Source organism: Salvia splendens, chromosome 1, assembly GCF_004379255.2.
Source record: "Salvia splendens isolate huo1 chromosome 1, SspV2, whole genome shotgun sequence".
Lineage (NCBI taxonomy): Eukaryota > Viridiplantae > Streptophyta > Magnoliopsida > Lamiales > Lamiaceae > Salvia > Salvia splendens.
Window position 1 is genome coordinate 13469803 of NC_056032.1, and position 21255 is coordinate 13491057.

A 21255-nucleotide genomic window follows, 5' to 3' on the forward strand; every position below is an offset into this window, starting at 1 on the left:
GATTTTATTTGTTGGTACAATAGAGCAAAAAAAAACCGCGAATTTGATATTAGTTGACTATTATCTTTAAAAATGTGAGATTTATATCACTTGCCTTTTTTTTTATGACTTATGATGACATGGTCATCGTCTGCTCCTTAACTAATGCACTAACATTTTTTCATATCATATAGTATTTGATAAAATCGTTATAATCTCATTAATTTATTATTGTTGTAAAAGAAAGGTACTAACTGACTAAGAATTCCAGCTATCGTCTCCAATTGCATAATTCTCACAATTTCAGGGTTTAGATAGAATAGTTTGAGATTGACTAGTATTATTATTTAATTAAAAAAGAATTTAGGAAGAATATGTCAATTATGTTTTACAATCCAACATTCATTCTGAGTTAAAGAAATTGTTCGATATTTAAATATAATACAAATTATTGCCAGTTGCGAATAAAACAAGTGTAAAAAATTTCGCATTTTTTAATCATATTAAAAATGTATTGACCATAATGTGAGTGGTTAACTTATACTACAAAACAAAGTGATATGACCATAAAATATGAGTAACGTTGTCTTATCTTCAAAGTCATAGGATCAATTTTGTTAGTGTTCAAAATACTAGTAGTTCTCCATAATTTTTATCCCATAATTAATCCAATAACTTAAAAAATTCATCCCATAATTAATTAAGACAATAAAAACCAGCTTACCTCTAATTATGATGGTATGCTTCTCCTTTACTTACAGTTACAGCATACAAACTCCCTGCCCCCACCCAAAACCAAACCACCAAGGTGAGACCACACAATTTCATTTTCCCTCTATACATTTTCCACTTGAATGCTCATCCCAATAACCATCTGCAAAAAATACAGTGTAACCAGAAACAGCCAGCTGAATAAATAAATCCGGTCATGATTCCCACGTCTTCTTCATTTTCTTTACCATTACTTCAATCCAACTCCACTCACTCCATTCTGCACAATAAATAAATAAATAACAATTGTTTTCCCTCCAAACCCTGCCCCAATTCCCACCAAGACCCAAACTTTCTTTAATCCAATCCCGCCACCTGTAGAATCTGCAATAACCGCAAGCACTCGATTGCTTGAATTAAAAAACGAGAGGGTTTCTGAAAAGATTCAATTTTTAGTTGATCTATTCAACTCTTGTTGCCATGACAGAGGTGTTCCATTCCCCTTCTTCCTCCTCCCCCACTTCAATATCTACGCCCACCCACAATGCCATGTTATATGCTGGGGATGAGGAGGCATATGCTGACGAGTTAGAGAGAGAGGAAGAGGAAATTAAAGTGAGAGAGAAAGATAGGAGAGATCAATTGTCTCTTCTAGCACTCCTGCTGACCCTCATTAGGAAGAGGTTTCGGATGGCTTGCAAAACTGATAGAGGCAATTTCTCTAGCGGTGGCGGTGGGGAGATAGGTTGGCCTACCGATGTGCAGCATGTTAACCATGTCACCTTTGATAGGTTTGATGGGTTCTTGGGCTTGCCTGTTGAGTTGAGCCTGAGGTTCCAAGGAGGGCTCCTAGTGCTAGGTACATTCTTAGACCGATCTTCCTTGTGACAATGTGTGATTCTACCAATGTGATATGATTGTGTTTTCTTTTCTTGATGTCTTGGCACTATATGACATGATAGGGTCCTTCCCTCGCTTTAATTTTGTGTGGATTTTTCAGTTATGCTTGTGTCAAGGTGTGGTAAATGTCTCTTATCTTGAATCTTGATGTTTGGTTCTATTTCTATATGATGGATTGATAGTAATGGATAAGGTTCTGTTCTTTTTCTTGAATCCAATAGTGTTTTTTTCCAGTTATGTTCACGTTGAATTCAATGTGTGATAACCATTTCTTATATTGGATGCTTGTTTGTATGTGATAAGATGATAAGGTTCTTTTAGTTCTTGATCTATGGTTTTCCATGTAAAGTTTGATGAGAGGTTGCTTTGTTGAGTTCTTCTATGTGATATTGTATTCTGAAAAAATTGGACCATATTGTGCGTTAAACTTTACATGTGCTCTTGGGTGATATTGGCAAAAAAGATTATTTCATTCCCCCCTGCATAGAGTTTGGTTTTGAGTTCGAGTGGTGGTTTCATGAAGTTGAATTGATTTGCTTAATTAATCGGTGTATGGTTGGTTAGTGTTCTTCTAGTCTAGGAACTATTGATGTTATGATGTATCTGTTATGAAAGTACTTTCCAACATTTAGGCCTCATTTATTTCTAAACTACCTAATGAGCTGGAGAGGTGGTCTTGCTTCTTATACCTTTTAAGGCAATCTGTTGTGCGACAGTCACCATCTCAATAAGTGTTGTTGAATGTATGCAATGCTGTTGGAAAAGATACATAAATTATATAGACAAATCCTCATAATGCAGTTCATTAAATGTACCAACAGCTAGATTAGATATTTCATTTTTGCATGGGAGTGTAATGAATTAAATTTGGAGTATCATGATAGAGTATGCAATTTGAGCTTCTTATAGAAGTTCAATTAAAGACTTTGTAATTTCACTGTTTGATTGCTATTGTCATTCTTCCTGTCGCCTTTTAATGCATACCTACATTCAAGAGGAAATTTAGCAAATTATTCACTTTCTCGAAAAAAAACACTCGTTTTTCTTAACCATGCTTTCTTCCGCCTGCAACCTATGGATTCTAGTTGACTTGTTGCTTCACTTTCTCTAAGTCCCACTTGAAACTATGTTTTTTTATGGAAATCACACTAAATGAGTTTCTTGTTGTAAAAAAATCCATTGATAGTGCCACTGTTTTTGGAGTTTCTACCGAATCAATGCAGCTGTCTTATGATCCACAAGGCAACAGCATTCCAACTATCCTCTTGCTTCTGCAGAGGCATATGTATTCCCAAGGTGGCTTGCAGGTGCGTCCGTTGCGTTTCAGTTGGTGTTTATGAGTACTCCATTGAATGACCTCATAGAGTATTTATCCACCAACAACTTAAGTAAATGCTGGCAAAAATTAGCTTGATGGCCATGTATATGACTGCCCTTCTTTCTTATTCGATGAACCTATGTGCAGGCTGAAGGAATTTTCAGAATAACTGCAGGAAACAGCCAAGAGGAGTATGTTAGGGACCAATTAAATCGAGGAGTTATCCCTGAAGGCATCGACGTGCACTGTTTGGCTGGCCTGATCAAGGTACCTAACTTTACCTATAACACGGTGCCTCTTGATTGATTTTGTTTCTTCGATTCTTGTTGGTTGGTATTAGAGCAACATGATCTTTCATGAATGCGAGAAAAGTAGAAATGTTAAAGTTTCTCATTCGTATGCTGGAAGTGTCTTGTTGTAGAGTGAATGTTGTTTTGTAGCTTGTGTTAGCGTATGCTTCATCTGATCCTTGTAGGCTTGGCTCCGGGAACTCCCCCGTGGTGTATTGGATTCTCTTTCTCCCGAGCAAGTGATGCAATGCCAGTCGGAAGAGGCCTGCGATGAACTAGTCAGGCTTCTACCCCCGACTGAAGCTGCTCTGTTGGACTGGGCGATCAACCTAATGGCCGATGTCGTCCAAGAGGAGCTTCGGAACAAGATGAACTCACGCAACATCGCCATGGTGTTTGCCCCCAACATGACTCAGGTGACATCTTCATACTGATTTTCAACTACTACAAATATCAAGACTATATCTCATGGGTCAAGATTCATCTAAATTCGTATCTGGTGGCATATTGTAACATTCTTGGTGTTTGGATTCTGATCTGGTTTCTGCTGGTTTTCTCAAGCAGATGGTCGATCCATTGATGGCATTGATGTATGCGGTACAAGTTATGAACTTCCTCAAGACTCTTATTGAGAAGACTCTACGAGAAAGAGGCAACCGTGTCGTCCAGCACGCCTCCACGCCCCACACGAAGCCTTCTGACGACAATGGCCATCCGATTGGTCATGAAAGCCCTCCCGAGTCATATAAAGAGAAGAGGGCGACCTTTGTTACGGATGTTGCACGTTCAAAGCGTGGTCCCAAATCCAACGAAATCGGAAACACAACGGATGAGGACTATTTCAGCTACTCAACGTGTGGTGAAGAATCTGATGGAACTCCTGCCCAAGAACACAAAGCAGGTGCTGTAGTAAACGTCGTAGAGGATCAGCTTGAAGAGAAGAAGGCGAGCAAAACAAGGCAATCGAAAAACTCTAGCCAGACAGGACCCGAATCAAGGAACAACGTCAACATCCAGCAGCAAGCTGCAGCCAGCAAAACCGACTACCTGAGCAAGGGCGCCAGCAATCTGAGCCGGATAAATTCGATAAAGGAAAGATGCGAAGCATGGCGTTGAACGAAAGAGAAGGTGGTTTCTATAACCTTTCATCACTTAGATTCTCAAATCTGTCTCCTCTCTGGTTATGTGTGTGTGTCTTTATCTGTTTAGTACACTTCCCTTTCATTTTCACTTGTTCCATGTATCTATTGTTAGCAGAAATTAACTATTTTAACCGCAATTGAAATGTGTGTTGCTTGACTAGAAGCAAAAGGGGTCCAGTGTAAAAAATATAGTACAGTACTATTTCACTTGAATAATACTACTATTACTTGGTTCTGGTCCACAATCCAAGCCACTAGTTGTTAATTGCTGACAATTCTCCGAGAGCAATCCACATCTCCCATTTGCTTTTAAAATACTTTACATTACATCACGCAAAATTAAATTAAATTAAATTGAATGGGTTTGGTTTTTGGTGCCATCATTTTCCAAAAATGTATGTAACAGCCAAGAAGGATTATCCACGAATATTCCCAATATTTTCTTCATTTCCAAAGCTGAGATCTATTAGTTTATTATTATTATTATTACAGAACATGCAAATCTTGTAATGCAGTTTAAAGGTCACCTCTTAATATATACTACCAGTTTCCTGCAAGTTAAATCCATGCCAAAGTAGGTAAATTCATAGCAACATGACGAGGTGATAATGGTGTGCAGGCTTATCTTCCTTAACCAATCACAATCAATCTTCGGACAAGTCATGCGATTAGGAACTTGCAAGAAAGCTAACAACTAATAACCAATTTCTTGATTTATTAGACTAAAGTAGGGGAGAGAGGGTGTATATTAGTACATTTGATGTAGCTTCTAGAAAAATGAGTGTATTTTTCCTTGAGAAAAAAAAAAGATAAGGTGGTGATGGTGAATTTGATTAGTTGTGAGCTCTAAAGAATCCGAAAAGGAACCTATCCTGTTTCCACCGTCAATCCAGCTTCCCACAACAAATCACTTTATCACCAACAATCTCATGCCCTTCTTGTGCACACACATAAACCTTATGTACATATATAGTTGTTGAACATATAAATCAAAACAGAGAGAAGAGAGAAGATAAAGTATCAAGGCATGGCAGCCTGCGGTGGAATAGAGCACATCTTGGAAAAGCCATTGCTGGAGAGTCCGAACATTGTAGAAGCACTTTCGCCGTTGAAGCACAAGAATATCGATGACTCAGAGATGTTGGGCGAAACCCCTTCTTCTCAATACCTCCATAAGAAAGCTTCTCCTCCAACAGCCTCTCCCTATGCACGGAGAGATTAGGGTTCAAGAGCTTCGATGACGTTGAGGAGATGAGGAGCCACGACGATCTATGTTATATAGATGGAGAGAGGAATGTTAGGAGGAATGAACGGCGCGAGGAGAGTAAGGCGGCGTATTTCTAGTATAGGGAGGAACGGGAAGCCGGGGGTGTGGTTCAAGTCGTGTAGGGAAGATGGGAGGTTCATTCTTAAACAGGTTAGCATTCCGACTCAGGAATTCCTGCATGCATGCCGTCAACATGGCCGTCTGCAGCTGCATTTGCATGCCCACCATCAACACTCATCAGGGAAACCATAATCAACCATAGTTTTTACAGATTAAGATATGCTACTGTTTTTTAATTTTGCGTATTTATATTAATAAGATGGTGTATTACTAACTAGAACTATACACAGCTTTTTGCATTTAATTTTTTGAACACGGTTGCCTCCCATCATCCTCTACTGTCAAATTTGAATTGAAAATGAAATACAAACACAAAACACCAGAATCAAATTGTGATTCAAACTCGATAACGTCAATTGGAAGGAGGCCTATTTTTAGCTAATTGTATTTTGCTTTTAGATGTAATAATATCATAGTCGATTTTCGACCGTAGCTGCCTACGAAGCTAATGAATACTATGTTTAAATTTAATACTATTGAAAGTTGCAAAATAAAAATCTCCAGAAAATATGTTTAAACAATTCCTCCTTTAAGGTGATCTACACACCCTTTTAGTTTTTGCCAGGTGTACTAAATAAAGACTCAACCCCAACTAGCCTAGCTAGGATTTCTGTACATCAACCAAATACGGTTGGAAAGGCCACACCCACAACACATAACAAAATGGATGATGATTGATAAAAAAATGAGAAAGTAGATGATGATTATACATTCAATTCTGAACAAGTCTACCATTTGAAAATATAATTTTATCCTGGTATCAGTGTCATAATTTTAGAGCATCTCCAATGGCGGACGTCCGGTCGGACGTCCGCGACGGGCGACCAGGACGTCCGCCATTGTGGCGTCGAAGGTCGGATACGGACGTCCCGTGAGGACGTCGGGTGTCATCGGACGTGCGGGCGACGGGCGGGCGGACGTCCGCCATTGTGGAGTGGGTCGGACGTCCGGTAATTAATTTTTTTTTAAACTCTATATATACGGCTCGTTGAACTTCATTTCATTCGCACCACTTGTGTTAACAAGTTTCTCTATTCTTTTACTACAAATTTCATTTCTACTTAATGGAGAACGATAGGAACTCCCCTGCCACGAGCGAGTCGCAGACTCCGGCGTTTCCCATCGACCTGGAGGGAAACGTTAGCGGAAATGCGACAACAGTTCCGACAATGTCGGGGATGGGTGGAATGGGTGGGATGATGTCCCCTTATATGTACAATTGGATGAGTGGGATGGGTGGTATGATGCCCAGGGCTGCGGGGATGGGGGGCATGACCCCAAATATGATGATGGCGGGGATGATGGCGGGGATGGGGATGGGGGGCATGACCCCAAATATGATGATGCCGGGGCCGGGGATGGCGATGGGGGGCATGACCCCAAATATGATGGGGGTGGGTGGGATGATGACGGGGATGATGGCGGGGATGGGGATGGGGGGCATGACCCCAAATATGATGATGCCGGGGCCGGGGATGGCGATGGGGGGCATGACCCCAAATATGATGGGGGTGGGTGGGATGATGACGGGGATGATGGCGGGGATGATGGCGGGGATGATGCCGGGGGAGGGGATGGCAGGGGCCCACAAGCGGACGATGTCTATCGGCCAGTTATCGATATGCTGTCTACTGATACCCCCTCCACTTATGTTCTGGAGACTCAGTTCACCAGCTTGGAAACTTTCTCTTTAGAGGAGTTGGGGCTATCTCCAGTCAGGGAGACTCCAGGCAGGGGGAAGGGACGTGGCAAGGGCAAGGGGAAAGCCCCGGGCTCTTCCTCGCGAACGGTGGCGGAGGAGGGGGATGAGGATGAGACGGGAAAGAGGACGGTATGGAGCCCGTGGGAAAATGTCGCGCTTGCGAAAGCTTGGGTTTCAGTAGTCGAGGATCCCTATGTCGGTGCCAACCAACATATTGACAGACTGTGGTATCGCATCGCTGAAGTCTACCATACACACAAACCGGCTGGGGCGAAGCGTCGCGTTCCCGAACAGTGCCGGAAACAGTGGGAGCGGTTGAGGCCTAAGCTTAGTCGATTTGCGGGCATCTACCAAAACAATCTCCGCCAGGCAAGCAGCGGTATGTCCGAGGAGGATGTCCGGAACCGTGCCTTTGCTCAGTACCCCGACAGAGCCTTGAAGTTCAAACAATTCGATTAGTGGGAGGCCTTTCTCGTGGTGAAGGATTCCCCAAAGTTTTGTGGGGGAGTCGAATCGGGCTGGGCGAAGCGGACGAAGATCAACGCTTCTGGTGAATACAGCAGCAGTGCTGGTTCACACGAGCTCCCAGAAGCCGACGAAGTGTCCCCGCTACCTCAATCAGACTCTCGCCGCCGTCGTCGCCCGGTTGGGCAAAAGGCTGCGCAGTGGAGGGCTAGGGGAAGCAACAGTGGGTCGTTCGAGGTCCAATCGGAGGCCCCTGCTCCCCCAGAAGATATCGACCGACTCGCCCGCGCGCAGTTAACGACTAGCTTTGTCCGGACCATGCATAGGTGGCATAGCACGACCGATCCGGTGTACAAGAGGATGTTGAAGGATGTCATCGATGGATGTCGGCGCGATTTGGGGATGCCACCCATTGGAGATGATGGCGCCGAGATTAACGGCGGGGACGACGGGGCCGACACGGGCGACGAGGACAGCGCGGAGTGAGCCGGGGATATTGGACTATGTATTTTTCTTTTTTTGAATGACTATGTATTTTGTTTTTTTTCTAACTATGTTTTTTTATGTTTTATGACTATGTATTTTTGCCGTATTTTGCTTTCCCGTATTCCGTGTCAAAATTATAATTCCGTTTTTACGTAATTACATTATTGTGATTTTTTTTATTGCGGGAAGTCCTAGTGGGAAGGGCGGATTGTGCAGGGGATGTCCTAGTGACGTGGCAGTGGGATGGGAAGTCCTAGTGACGTGGCATGAGGTGTTTTTGGGATGTCCTAGTGGATGTACGAGTGGGACATCCGCCCATTGGAGATGCTCTTAGAATTTCATGGCATATATAAGGGTGGGTGTTAAACGTCTCATTTATACCCTTATTTTCATCTATCTTTTCTATATGGAGTAGAGAGGGTTAAAATTGTCCATATTTTTTAGTTATTTGATTCATTGAAAACAGAAATTGTGAGGCCATTCATCGTTCAAGTGGATGGGGTATTCACCTGGGACTTTTACCAGACAGGTTGCGTGCATCGATTCCATCACAACATTTATATTTTGAGCTTACTTTCTGTGGGAATATCATCTTTCTCCACGATAAAGAATTAACCTTTCTGCTTGATTCCACTCATCTTGGAGACAGATGTCGGCATCGAGTATCTACATTTTTTAACAGTGTTTTTTTAATCATTAAATCTAGATATATTTAGTTCCCTTCCATAAATATCTTGATACTTGTATTAAGAGAGATATAATTTGCCACCTAATAATATGGCTGTATTTCTTAGGAAAAGAGGACTAAATTTCCTAAGAAATTCTTGAAACAAAGAACACATTTTGATAAGCTATGAATTTCTTTTGCATTGAATAACTTTAAGTTAGTTAAAATTACGAGTAAGTCGTAGTAGTATTAGTTGTGATATAATTATTAATTTTATAATAATATATAAATGAGTCGGTGGAATGCGAAGTCTATTTTCATTTAAAATTTAAATGAGTATTATGAAACATATCAAAATAATAAAAGGAAGCTCTTAATTATAGAACAGAAGTGTAAAATAAGTGCATGCTTGATTATGTTCTAGGCTATTAGATCATACAAATTTTTTGTCTCAAGGGCATCAATTCTGTGGGATGGTACTAGAATTGTAGAAATAATGAGAAAGCAGAGGTCAAGCTGCGGTGCAGGCTGCCTGCTCCGGGCGTTGTCTAGTGCGCTGACATCATCGTTATGGCAACAACACGAGACGCGGTGCTTTGGTATGATGTTTCTGCTACATTTCATGTCCAATTTCATATATTTAACTAGCTAGTAGTATTATTAATATATTGGATGTTATCATAAATATTCATGTATGGAGTGGAGAAGGCACGGGACAAAATCCCTCTATATCAGTTTCCGGCCAATTCTATCCAAGCATAATGCCACCTATCTTCTACGTAAGGACCAACAACAGTCACAGATACAATGTTGCAATAGAGGCATACTACTACTACTCTCACTCAAATGTAGCTTGTAAAATACAGTTTGTGTATATTTTCTCATTCCCAATGCAGGCGAGGCGAGCACACCATCCGGATTACTCACTGCTCCTTCGTCTGGGACAGCCTCTATAACTTCCGAGACACCAGGCAGCCTGATCCAACGACTGCTAGGAATGCTAATGTTGAGAACACAATGAACCCAATGAGCTCAATGGTTCTTTTAAATTTCAAATATGTAGGGTACCTTTTAATTTGTTTTATAAATCCTCTGTTGAGAGCAATACTCTGATTGTTTGAACTCGTTTTGATCTTTGAACGTTACTAACATCGTTAGGAGACAACAGCAAAAAATAAAAATTTCAAGAATTAATAATTTAAAATCACATGCCAAAATAATCTCTTACAAACACAATACATCGACTTGCCGAGGCAATGTCTCCACATTGTAATAATCTCAAAATTAATGTTTGTCACACTCATCTCCACGGCGGATAGCACAAGTTCATCCTCACACATATAAAATCTACTATTTCATCTAACCAATACACACAATTAACAACCAAAACTTGGAAACACAAAACAAACAGCAATGAATAGAAACATCCTCCTCATAGCTGCCCTTGCCCTCGCCCTCGTCCAGAGCTCCACGGCAGGGGATCCCGACATCCTCACCGACTTCATCGTCCCACTAAACACGCCACCCCCAGCCGACGGGGGATTCTTCACCTTCACCGGGTTCCGGGCCCTTGTGACAGCGCCTTTCCCTCCGACATTCAAGGTGTTCAAGGCCGGCATGGAGCAGTTCCCTGCGCTAAACGGGCAAAGCGTCTCCTACGCCGTGCTGATGTACCCCTCAGGCACGGTGAACCCGGTCCACACGCACCCGCGGTCCGCTGAGCTCCTCTTCCTCGTACAGGGCTCCCTCGAGGTCGGGTTCGTCGACTCCACCAACAAGCTCTACACGCAGAACCTTCAGCAAGGGGATGTTTTCGTGTTTCCGAAAGGACTGGTGCACTTCCAGTACAACGCAGACGCCAAGAATCCGGCCGTCGCCATCTCCACCTTTGGGAGTGCGAATGCGGGAGCTGTTTCGCTGCCAAACACTCTGTTTAATACCACCATTGATGACACTGTTTTGGCTCTGTCGTTCAAGGCTGATGTTGCCACCATTCAGAAACTCAAAGCTGGCTTGCACGGATAGAAGTAGTTCAAACTAGTGTGTGTTTGTCGCACTCTCTGTTGTATTCGTTTGAAGATCTATTATAAATCCCAATAGCTTCATACTCGGAGCCAATATTAATAAAGTAAAGTACTACTAGATGTAATAGAACTGCACCGAATATAATAACGATTTGCGTTCTAGAATTAGATATTATTCGTGGAATTATTCTTGATAAATTTACAGAAATTATCCTATGAGATTCTCGGAAATGAGGATTTTCAATATATCCCCAACAACATTTACTGACCCATTCTAAGCCCATGCCTCCTCCGTCTGGGATTCAAGGCTGTCGACCCTCGGGTAACCCATTCATCGTCCTTCAATTTGTCGAATCTAGCTTTTGAGTATCGATGTAGTGTTTTTTGCTCTCACATGTGATTCACGATTGTCGAAGTTCACGTCTATTGTTGTCGTTGTTCGCCTCTGGTTCGGCAAGCTTAGACCTCATGTAGGTATATTATCTAAACTAATACTCCATATTGTCTCATTCAAGATAACTACTTTCATTTTAGTCCACTCACGATTAAGATGGTCATTTTTGTAAAAAGGTTTATATCTTCTTTCTCATGATTAAAATACTTAAACCATTCTTTAGTTTGTTTGCATCATTCAATAAAATGGTCATTTTAAATGTAATGAAGGAAATGGAGTAACTTTTATATAAAGAACACATGCAATTTAGCAAGTTCAACAAAGGAGTGTGAACACAAATATTCAATCAAAAGTTTGCAAATGTAGTTTTCGACCTACTGAGATGGAAAGAACATAAGGAAAGACCAAGAATAGGAATATCATCAATTATTATGCCTTATTCTTTAACATGTAAAACTGGCCGAAGTGCATCATCTCCACATCATAGTCTTAAAATCAAGATTACATATCCAAAGAATTTATAAAGATCTTTATTAAAATTTAATGTTAATAATAAAAATAATTTAATAAATTTATAATGTATTTAAAGTATATTATTAAAAAAATTGTAGTAAATATTTCATGATCTATATTTGATTTTAGATTAATAAAAAGGTAACTACTTACAAAGTTACAATGCATTGTGGGCGAGATGGGCAGGGCGGGCAACGGGGGACTCCCAGGGCGGGGCTTGGAGAGCATCGCCGGAGAGGCAACGGGGGACTCCCAGGGCGGGGCTTGGCGAGCATCGCCGGTGCGGATTCTCCGGCGACGCCCACAGTGGTGCACGGCGCCGTGACGAAAGGCGGTTTTAAATTATTATTTTTATTTTAAAACCGTGCATTTTGCGTTAATTATTTTTAATTAATGAAAATCAGCCATAATTAATTCTTTCCATGCATGAAATTTCCACAATTAATTATTCCATATTTTTCATATTTCCATGCATGAATTTTCCATATTTCATAGTAGTATATTTTTTAATTAATGAATATTTCATGCATGAAAATTGGGAGTATTACTTTAGGTGGTAGAATTATTCCATTTTTTGACTTTAATCAACCAGTAATTACCGACCGTACGGAACATAGTGGTGAGTTCTGACACAGCGGATTCCTCCCTCCTCCCTCCCGGGAACATAATTATACTGCTCTGCCCTGCCCCCAATTCCACAACCGCTGCAATGGAAGAATTTGGCGGCGACACACCCTTCCGCCGCCACCACAAGCCGGCCGAGAGATTCCTCGGGGTGCTGCAACCCCAATCCCCCTCCTCCGCGCCGCCTATTGAGCTCTCCGAGCACGATATCTTTAGCACTCCGTCGGGCTATTCTTCGCCTCCTCCGCCAACTCATCGGAATCTCTATTCCACCGCCTCTTCCCACCCTAACCACTACGGCATCCTGTCGGCTCTCAACGGCACCATCAAGATCCGATCCGGATCCGAACACGACGTCCAACCCGTCTTTAACCACAAGGCCTCGATTGCGCCCTCACTCTCCTCCTTCTCCTCGTCGGTATCGTCTCGGATGATGATTCCACGGGCGCCGCCGCCGCAAGTGGATAGGGTGAGGGTTTACCATCAATCGGCGCCGGTGAACATTCCGGTGATGCCGGAGGCGTTGCGGAGGAGGTCGGATGAGCTGGACGACGCCGTTTCTGATGGAGAGGAGGAAGACGATGAGAGAGTTAGATTGCCGCCGCACGAAGTGGTGAATTCTAGGGATTCGCCGATGCTTGCGTGCTCAGTGCTGGAGGGGACTGGACGGACTTTGAAAGGGAGGGATCTCCGGCAGGTGCGCAACGCTATTTGGCGAAAGACTGGTTTCATTGATTGATTGGTTCATTAGTTGAAAGTGGATCATGTGATTTCATTGTATATAATTAGGGCTCACTTGTACATACCACCCATCTTCAACTCACTTTTTTAGATGCATATATCCTTTCTTGTGGATAAATAATGTTTTTTTGTTGATTTAATTCTTGTTAATTACCCTATACTTTGGAATCCTGTTTCATCACTAACATTGCAGGCCTCTTTTGTTTGTTTACTTACTCAATTGCTACATGTTTTACTTGAAAACCAAACTTGTTTCTTGATGAAAAGTTAAGCTTGTTTATTTTAATAGTTTGTTTTATTGTTCTGTGCCTATAGAAGAAGTTTGTATTTTCCAGCCGTGTGAAGGCTTAAGGCATCTACAATCTTGATTATCTGTCGAATTAAAAGTGATAAATACTGATGGTATCACTTATACTTGTTTCCTAATTTTCTTGGATCATCGACTATAACAATACTGTGTCCTGCATGGTTTCCATACACATGCATGGCTTTTATACTGATGGGACTTATGATTTTTTAAGTTTGCGGACCGGACCCTATCCATGTTTATTTCTTTCTGGTAGTAAAACATTTCTTCTCCATAAAGTTAGGATCAAAGTGCAAATCGCCTCGTTATCTAATGAGTAAACATTGTAGAGGTATGCCAGATCATTGATGATTTCTGGGCTATTGGTCACTAAAATTACAAATTATGACCGAATTCTTGTATCTCCCACGAACTAAAAAGTGGCCCAAAAAATCATGAAAATTGACCGTGTAGCCTGTTTCTTACTATAAAGAAGCGATCTTGGGCAGTTATCACTAAGATGTAGAACTGTAGCAGCAGAATAATGACGAAGAATGGGACCCAAGAGAGATGGATTCCTGCCGAAGAAGCATAAATGGTGAGATGAGTAATTGAAGGTCGTTAGACACTGTAGTTTTGGGGAGCATTTGGTGGTTGGTGCAATCAGGGAGGGGTAGTTTTGAATTGCAGTACGATGGGGGAAGAGGAAGAAGAGGAGGGTGGTGACTAGGAAGAGTGGGATCGGGCTTAAGTGGAAAATTAGATTTCATTTGGTAGCAATGGTTAATTTGAAGGTCTTACCATTCCAGAATTTGCAGCACTGATTTATGCACTCATTGTGTTTGTGTTGTAATCAGACATTATTTTGGTTGAAAGACTGCCGTGAAATGCTAACATCTGCAGTCACGGCAAGACACCCGTTGGCAAAGGTTGGCAGCGCGATGGCTTATGAGGCTGGCAGCAATGGAGAGCTTAACCACCGGATTAAAGTGTGTTTGGGGAGAGAGGGAGAGATGGCTTGTGAGGTGGGATATATGCTAGGGCTCATGCTCATCATTGCGTTGCTGTTGTTGGTGTCTGTAGGATTGCGAGAAGGGACAAGAGATGTAGGAGTGCAAGAAGGGATGAGAGAAGTAGGAGAGAGAGAGAAAGAAGGGTGAGGTGGAGGTGGGAGGGCGGGTTGGATTTTTTTTCTAATTTAATATACAAAATGTCATTTTGATTGATTGAACAGGCACGTAAGATCACGTTAGTTTCGATTTGGCTGGAACCATAAGCATGTAAATTGGCTACAAGGTCAAAACTCATGGGTTTTTTACCATGTTTTAAGTTCTAAGGTAAATACCAAAATTTGGTATTAATTTATGATTTCAGCGACCATGTTTTATTAGACAGGGAAGCAAATCAATAGACTTGTCTTAATTTGCCTTAAGAAGTTGTTGATATTAGTAACTACTTTGTGGACTAGTTGCACTTAGTTATATCCTGGTTAGGCCTGAAGAGATTGCACGTTTTCTTTGTGATTGTTGCTGAAATCGTTAAGGCCTTGATTGCTTTCTGCAACTGGAAAACACAGATAAGATCTAGTATAAGACTCTGATTTTCCTCTCCCTTCTACTTTTGCTTATTTCCCTGTTTACTATGCAAAACAAATAAGTCGACAATCCTTCTCCACTAGTACCCACAGACGCCATCAGGGAATGGATAAGGTGTTTTGCTATTGTTGATTCCCATAGTTTTGGGTTGAGCTGAAAAATACATATGGTAGCAACTTGGCCAGATCAGCAATCTCGCAAAAAAACAATAGAAAGTAAAAAAATATTATCTGCCCTGCTGTCTTGGCCTTTGTTTCATATCAATGAAACAGATTTATCAGATATATCAATAGTCTAAGGTTAATCAGTATAAATTTAGCAAAACAACATTGACTTGTTAGAAACTGTTGATTGTTATTGGATATATCTTAATCTGGAAAGAGTTGTTTTTGTTGGTATATAAGTCAATTCAAAAACTAAAATTTGAGTTATATTGCTTCAGTGGTAAGCTCGACAAAACTTCCCTTGAATGGTATGTGACCGATATTCGAGCTTCGTACATAAGTGAAGTACTTCTAATTGTATCTATGATTGCTAGTCACTGTACGATCGATCTACTTTATTAAATGAGCCATAATCTTTGGTTTGAGTTGAAATCACAATGAATGCATTGAAAAAATTGTCCAAATGTGGGCTTGGTATGTTTGATTTAATAATTGTTTTAACAGGAGAGGACCCGAATCTTGGTTTTCGCTGCTCAATTAGAATCACACCTTGTTTCATGATGAGCAGAGTAGTGCTGGTGTGGTTAGAAATGACCCTCTACTACTCTTACTCGATTCAAGTGTTGAATTCAAGACTTTACCAGTGTTTGAACTTTCACTATTTCAGGTTGCAACAGAGCACATATTTAACTCTGTCTCTACTTTTTTCTACTCAACATAGATTTAGCTTTCATTCTTTTCCTAATTACTTTAAAGCTGTAATAGTTAAAAGTTTGGTGAGTTTGGAAGCACTAATTAGCAAGATAGAAGTTTCAGCTAGAAAAACTGCCACTTCAATTTAGTTTCCTAGGATGAAGGCAACATATATCTAAGATGGTTGGCATTTCCCAGCTGGAACTAGACATCCTTTCTGGACCGACGTGGCAATGAAAATGTAAGTGTTTAACTTTGTATCAATTTCACTTTTCTGCTTCATTGCTGATCGTGTTTCTGTTCGTGTTCGATAAATACCCGTGTAGGACGCATATGTTTCTGAGACACTGTTTTATACAATAGGGGTTCAATTTCAATATAGGAGTATATAATTATGAGACAAATAATAATAAAAAAAAATCCTTGATGTCTTGAGCTGATGGAAGTACTGTGCTACAAACATTCATGTGTAGGTAATGACATTCATTTCTTACACAGATTTAATTTACAAAATCGAATTTTGGTGCCGTGTTACTTGGCCTTCTGTTATCTTTGAAGACAAGAAGATGAAATGAATGGTGTCCTGGAAGATGAAATGGTGGCCAACTACCAAAGAATTTAATGCAATGCTGGATTTGAAGGATCTCTGATGAAAAATTACTCTGATAAATCTAGGTTGTTGGAAATCCCATGGTCCATCATCTTACACATTATTTGTTTTACCAGATAGTCACTTTAATGCCATTAGGTAGATCTTCTGCAACCTAGTTTTGTAAACAAATTTAATCGAATCGAGTGTTACAAATTTGATAGTCAGAATTGTTAGCGAGCATAATTACTTCCAGACTGAAAGAAACCTTGAAATTGTTAGTCTCACAAGCATCTTTCTAATCAAAAAAATATTAGAATTTTTTGTGAATATCATTGTGAAATTCATATTATCAAGGTTTTTTCTCCAAAATCTCGAGCGTCAATTTTTTAGCAAGTGATATACTCCATCAATTCCATGTTAATAGAGTCATTTTTCTATTTTGTGAAGTTTCAAGATAATTGAGTCATTTCTATTTTTGACAAAAAGTAACACTTTCTCTTGCTTCATTATTTCTTATTTTATTCACCATCACTCAACACACTATTCTTAATCTCCGTGTCGAAAAGAAATGCATCGATTAACCAAGATAAATACTCCCTCCGTCCGCGAATAGGAGTCTCATTTCTTTCCAGCAAGTGTTTTAAGAAATGTTAAGAAAAGTGGATGGAAGAAAGTTAGTGGAATATAGATCTCACTTGTATATATTACTTTTAAATGATATGTGATCACTTGTATATATTACTTTTAAATGATATGTGAGTGGAATGAGTTAGTGGATAGTGGGACCTCTTTATCATTTATGGTAATTATGAACCGGGACTCCTATTCGCGGGCGGACCAAAATGGAAAAACGAGACTCCTATTCACAGACGGGGGAGTACTACTTATTGTATTTCACATTTGTTTCATATTGATACAAAAAGTTTGAAGTTTAATTATAAGTTTCATTTATATTTATTTTAGTACATTCCATTATTTTGTTTGGATATCGTTAACTCTTAATTTGTCTGTGTGTAGTACAAAACACTTCATTATTGTTTCAAGCTCGTACAAAAAGTTTTATCATTACTTTATATTAGTACACACTTCATTATTGTTTCAAGCTCGTACAAAAAGTTTTATCATTACTTTATATTAGTACACAAAAAATTCATTATTGTTTCATGTTTGTACACCATGTAAGTAAAGAGTTAACGATATCCAAACACATATGACAAAATGTATTAAATTAAATGCGGATGAAACATTTTGTATAATTCATGCAGACATCAAATATTTTGTACTAATATATATGCATGCAGTGGTGGACGCAGGATTTTGATACTGGGGGTCCAAACTAACATTAATAATTGTTGTGTATTTTTAGTATCAATAATGCTACAAACAATCACGACAGGAACACTACAAATAATGTGAGTTAATTAATTTTGCTAAAAAAAACCAAGTTCTCGCCGCTAGGTTTCGAACCTGTGAATACTAATACTATAGTAACACCGAAAATGAGTGGGGGTTCCAAGCCCCCCCCCCCCCCCCAGTGTATGCATGCATAAGCATAACATAACAAATTTCATATTTAAGAAAATGCCATTGGTGATTATTCGTGACTATGGAATTTAACATGTTTATGCATGCATAATTTGTATTTATATGTGTAATATGGAGTGAATTTTAGTGGGTGTTGCATGTGTGTATATGAAAATGGATGGGAGAAAAATAGAGGGTTATGTAATTTGAAGTGAAACGGAGACTGGATGGTACAATAAATTGGGGAAGGGAATGACTGGTTGTTGTGTACTGCATATATTTATTGATATCAACAACCTACTCATGCACTTGGCCCCTTCATTTACTCTGCTTTCCTATATTTATATGAACCCAATTTCCGCTTCTGTTTACTACTCACATTACAACACTTCTTCTTAATTCAATGTCGATCACTCCAGCTTTTGCTTTTCTACTCACATTCTTCCTCGCTTTCTCTCTCGTCAAACCTCAACCCCTCCAGGGCTCGGTCCGTTGTCTCGACTGCCCTCTCAACTCCGATCTCTCAGGTTCTTAATTAATTTCCTACTAATATTCATTCATTCATCTATTTCTTTTTTTTTCTGAAAACTATGAAATAAGTAGTATTTACAAAACTTCGTTATACTTGCTGTAATGTAAACATGTACTATCTCTCACAAATGATACTATTACACTCCTAATTCCTATCATCTTAATTTAAAAAAAATTTGCTTAAAGTGGGCACATACTAAAACGGTCATTATACTTGATTGATGTGCGATTTCTTTTATTTCACATGACAACACCGACTAAGATATTGTTAATTAACTAACCATACATATTAATTATTTTTCTCTATTCGTTTAATTAACTAGGACTTCAAGTTTTGGTGAAATGTGACAAAGTGAAGAAGCTGGCCATGGCCTACACCGAGGAAGACGGCGGCTTCACGACAGAGCTTCCATCGGACGGGACAGGGACGGCCACTGCGACTCCCTCCAACTGCATGGCCAAGATGATGGGAGGGCCCCACCAGCTCTACATCTCTAATAAGGACTCTGTCGTTGCAATTACTAGTGCCAAGGAAAAGGGAGGCCATTTCACTACCGCCACACCCCTCACCTTCTACAAAGCATGCCCTGAAAAGGGGAGGTGTGGAGGGAAAGACAATGGATTTGCTTCTTCCAAGACTGTGGATGTGCCCTTGCCAAGAGAGTGGGGTCTAGCACCATCTAGCTATTACGTCCCATTTATCCCCATAATTGGGATTCCTTAATTAATTATGTTATTAAGACAAGGAAACACAGGTTTGTTTGTTGTTTTCATATGTTTGATTAATTAAGTGCTTGAGTCAGAGAAAGACGAGTGTGTTTGATTGTGTGTTATAGATATGAGCAATAAGTTTCTGTGCATGTAGGACGTTTGTAGCTGCTTTTGTAAAGTGGTTTGCCCTAAATATATTGAATTTGCTTCTTCAATTCTTTCTTCTACAATTTTTTATGTTGTTTCTCGATATTGTCTCCAACCTTAGCTGTAAATTGTGGCTAATGATAGAAATTAGTAAAATTAAGATAAAAATAAATAGAAAATTGAAAATTGTAGTTCAATGGTTATTTATAATTATCTAGTAAAAATTGCAACCCAAGTTTCAGAAAAAAATAAAATAAAAGGAAAGGTTCGATACACTTTCCTGTCCACTCTGGACTAAACCACAAATAACATACATATAAAAGTCGTAAATGTACTATTTATATCTATTTGTTTACGTAGAATGGACCAAATTGCCGGGTATTGAAGTACACTCTTTTGGAGAGGCCCAAATAAACTTCTAATTCAAATGCTGCTTCTCCTACTGAAAATAAATTACATTCTACATTGGGTGTCCTATAATTTGGACGCTTTTAGTTGAACTAATAACTAATAAGGCATGATTAAAATCAATAATTTAATTTAATTAAATATTTAACTTACACGATTAGGGACGTGATATCATATTTATTTTACGACCTTAAAATTGGGTTGATTTTTTTTTTATCAAACTTCAATCTACACTATCATATTTCAAACATACCCATTAAAACTATAGTAATTGAAGTTTTTATCTTAATTTATGCAATTTTTTGTATAATATGAAGAAAAAAAATTATATTATTTGTGTTTAAGTTATAATCCCACACTTCATCCTACAATAATCAATCATTACTAATACAAAAATTATAATAATCCAAATAATTCCATCCTATCATTCACATCCATCAAGTGATCAAACCATTCATTTGTGTATCCTCAGTATTATACTCCATTCGTCCACCATTTAAAGAGCCATTTTGACTTGGCATAGATTTTAAGAAATTGTTCAATTTTGTGAAGAAAAGTAAATGGAATGTGAGACCCATTTTTAGTACACATATTAGTTTTATAATGGATTGTGTGTGTAAAAATTAGTGGAAAGTGGGGTCCCATACTAAAGGTTGAAAAAAAATGATTCTTTAAATTATGGATAATTTGGCAAAATGGAATGACCTAAAATAAAATACAATGTAAATAACTTAGAACGAAGACTACTATTATTACATTCCTTCAACAATCTTAATTGGCAAGTTATCTTTATTTCAACCTATAGTCAAGGATTTGAAGAAGTGGTAGTACGTACGTGTGATATGGTGTGGCTTGTGTGATTTGTAGGAATGATGTCGGTAAATGGCAAACATCTTATTTCATGCATGTTAGTAGGCATGCGCAAACCGAACCGGACCGCCGGTTCGTGAACCGGAACCAGCGGCGGCGGTTCGGAGATTCAAGCGGGCCGGTTCAGGTTCGGAAATATCACAAACCGTAACCGGCGGTTCACCGGTTCAATAAAATTTTTAAATTTTTTTATTATTTATAAAATCAATTTTTATATATAAAAATCAATTTTCACAAATAAGTAAATACAATAATTTCATAATAGCCCATATTTATTTGTTGGGCCTATGATTCTAAGAAACCATTCTTGGTTGTTTCTTTTTTATAGAGACATCCTTGAATATTTTGTGTTTCACTTTCGATGTAGGACAAAATATGTTGAATTATTTTC

General features: G+C 39.4%; 3 protein-coding genes and 2 pseudogenes across 3 annotated transcripts; all 5 read left to right on the forward strand.

Annotated features, from left to right (window-relative positions):
• Positions 1–788: 788 nt before the first annotated feature.
• Positions 789–4575, forward strand: LOC121743249 (annotated as a pseudogene).
• Positions 4576–5367: 792 nt separating this feature from the next.
• LOC121743258 lies at positions 5368–5996 on the forward strand (annotated as a pseudogene).
• A 4441-nt stretch (positions 5997–10437) lies between these two features.
• Positions 10438–11239, forward strand: LOC121804326 (germin-like protein 9-3). Its single transcript, XM_042203818.1, has one exon. It carries the CDS (start codon positions 10461–10463, stop codon positions 11070–11072), a length of 612 nt encoding a protein of 203 aa, XP_042059752.1. The 5' UTR covers positions 10438–10460; the 3' UTR covers positions 11073–11239.
• Positions 11240–12628: 1389 nt separating this feature from the next.
• On the forward strand, positions 12629–17000 carry LOC121743273. The gene is made up of 3 exons (XM_042136527.1): positions 12629–13299; positions 15893–16322; positions 16580–17000. Exons 1-2 carry the CDS (start codon positions 12688–12690, stop codon positions 15947–15949), a joined length of 669 nt encoding a protein of 222 aa, XP_041992461.1. The 5' UTR covers positions 12629–12687; the 3' UTR covers positions 15950–16322; positions 16580–17000.
• Positions 17001–18557: 1557 nt separating this feature from the next.
• On the forward strand, positions 18558–19654 carry LOC121802936. The gene is made up of 2 exons (XM_042202633.1): positions 18558–18724; positions 19052–19654. Exons 1-2 carry the CDS (start codon positions 18601–18603, stop codon positions 19450–19452), a joined length of 525 nt encoding a protein of 174 aa, XP_042058567.1. The 5' UTR covers positions 18558–18600; the 3' UTR covers positions 19453–19654.
• Positions 19655–21255: the final 1601 nt, after the last annotated feature.

Bases quoted from the DNA above. Each gene is read 5' to 3' on its own strand.
- LOC121804326 (XM_042203818.1), top strand. From the start codon at position 10,461: ATGAATAGAAACATCCTCCTCATAGCTGCCCTTGCCCTCGCCCTCGTC.
- LOC121743273 (XM_042136527.1), top strand. From the start codon at position 12,688: ATGGAAGAATTTGGCGGCGACACACCCTTCCGCCGCCACCACAAGCCG. The intron at 13,300-15,892 runs GTGCGCAACGCT...TTGTTTTAACAG, and splicing joins AAGGGAGGGATCTCCGGCAG to GAGAGGACCCGAATCTTGGT.
- LOC121802936 (XM_042202633.1), top strand. From the start codon at position 18,601: ATGTCGATCACTCCAGCTTTTGCTTTTCTACTCACATTCTTCCTCGCT. The intron at 18,725-19,051 runs GTTCTTAATTAA...TTAATTAACTAG, and splicing joins TCTCAACTCCGATCTCTCAG to GACTTCAAGTTTTGGTGAAA.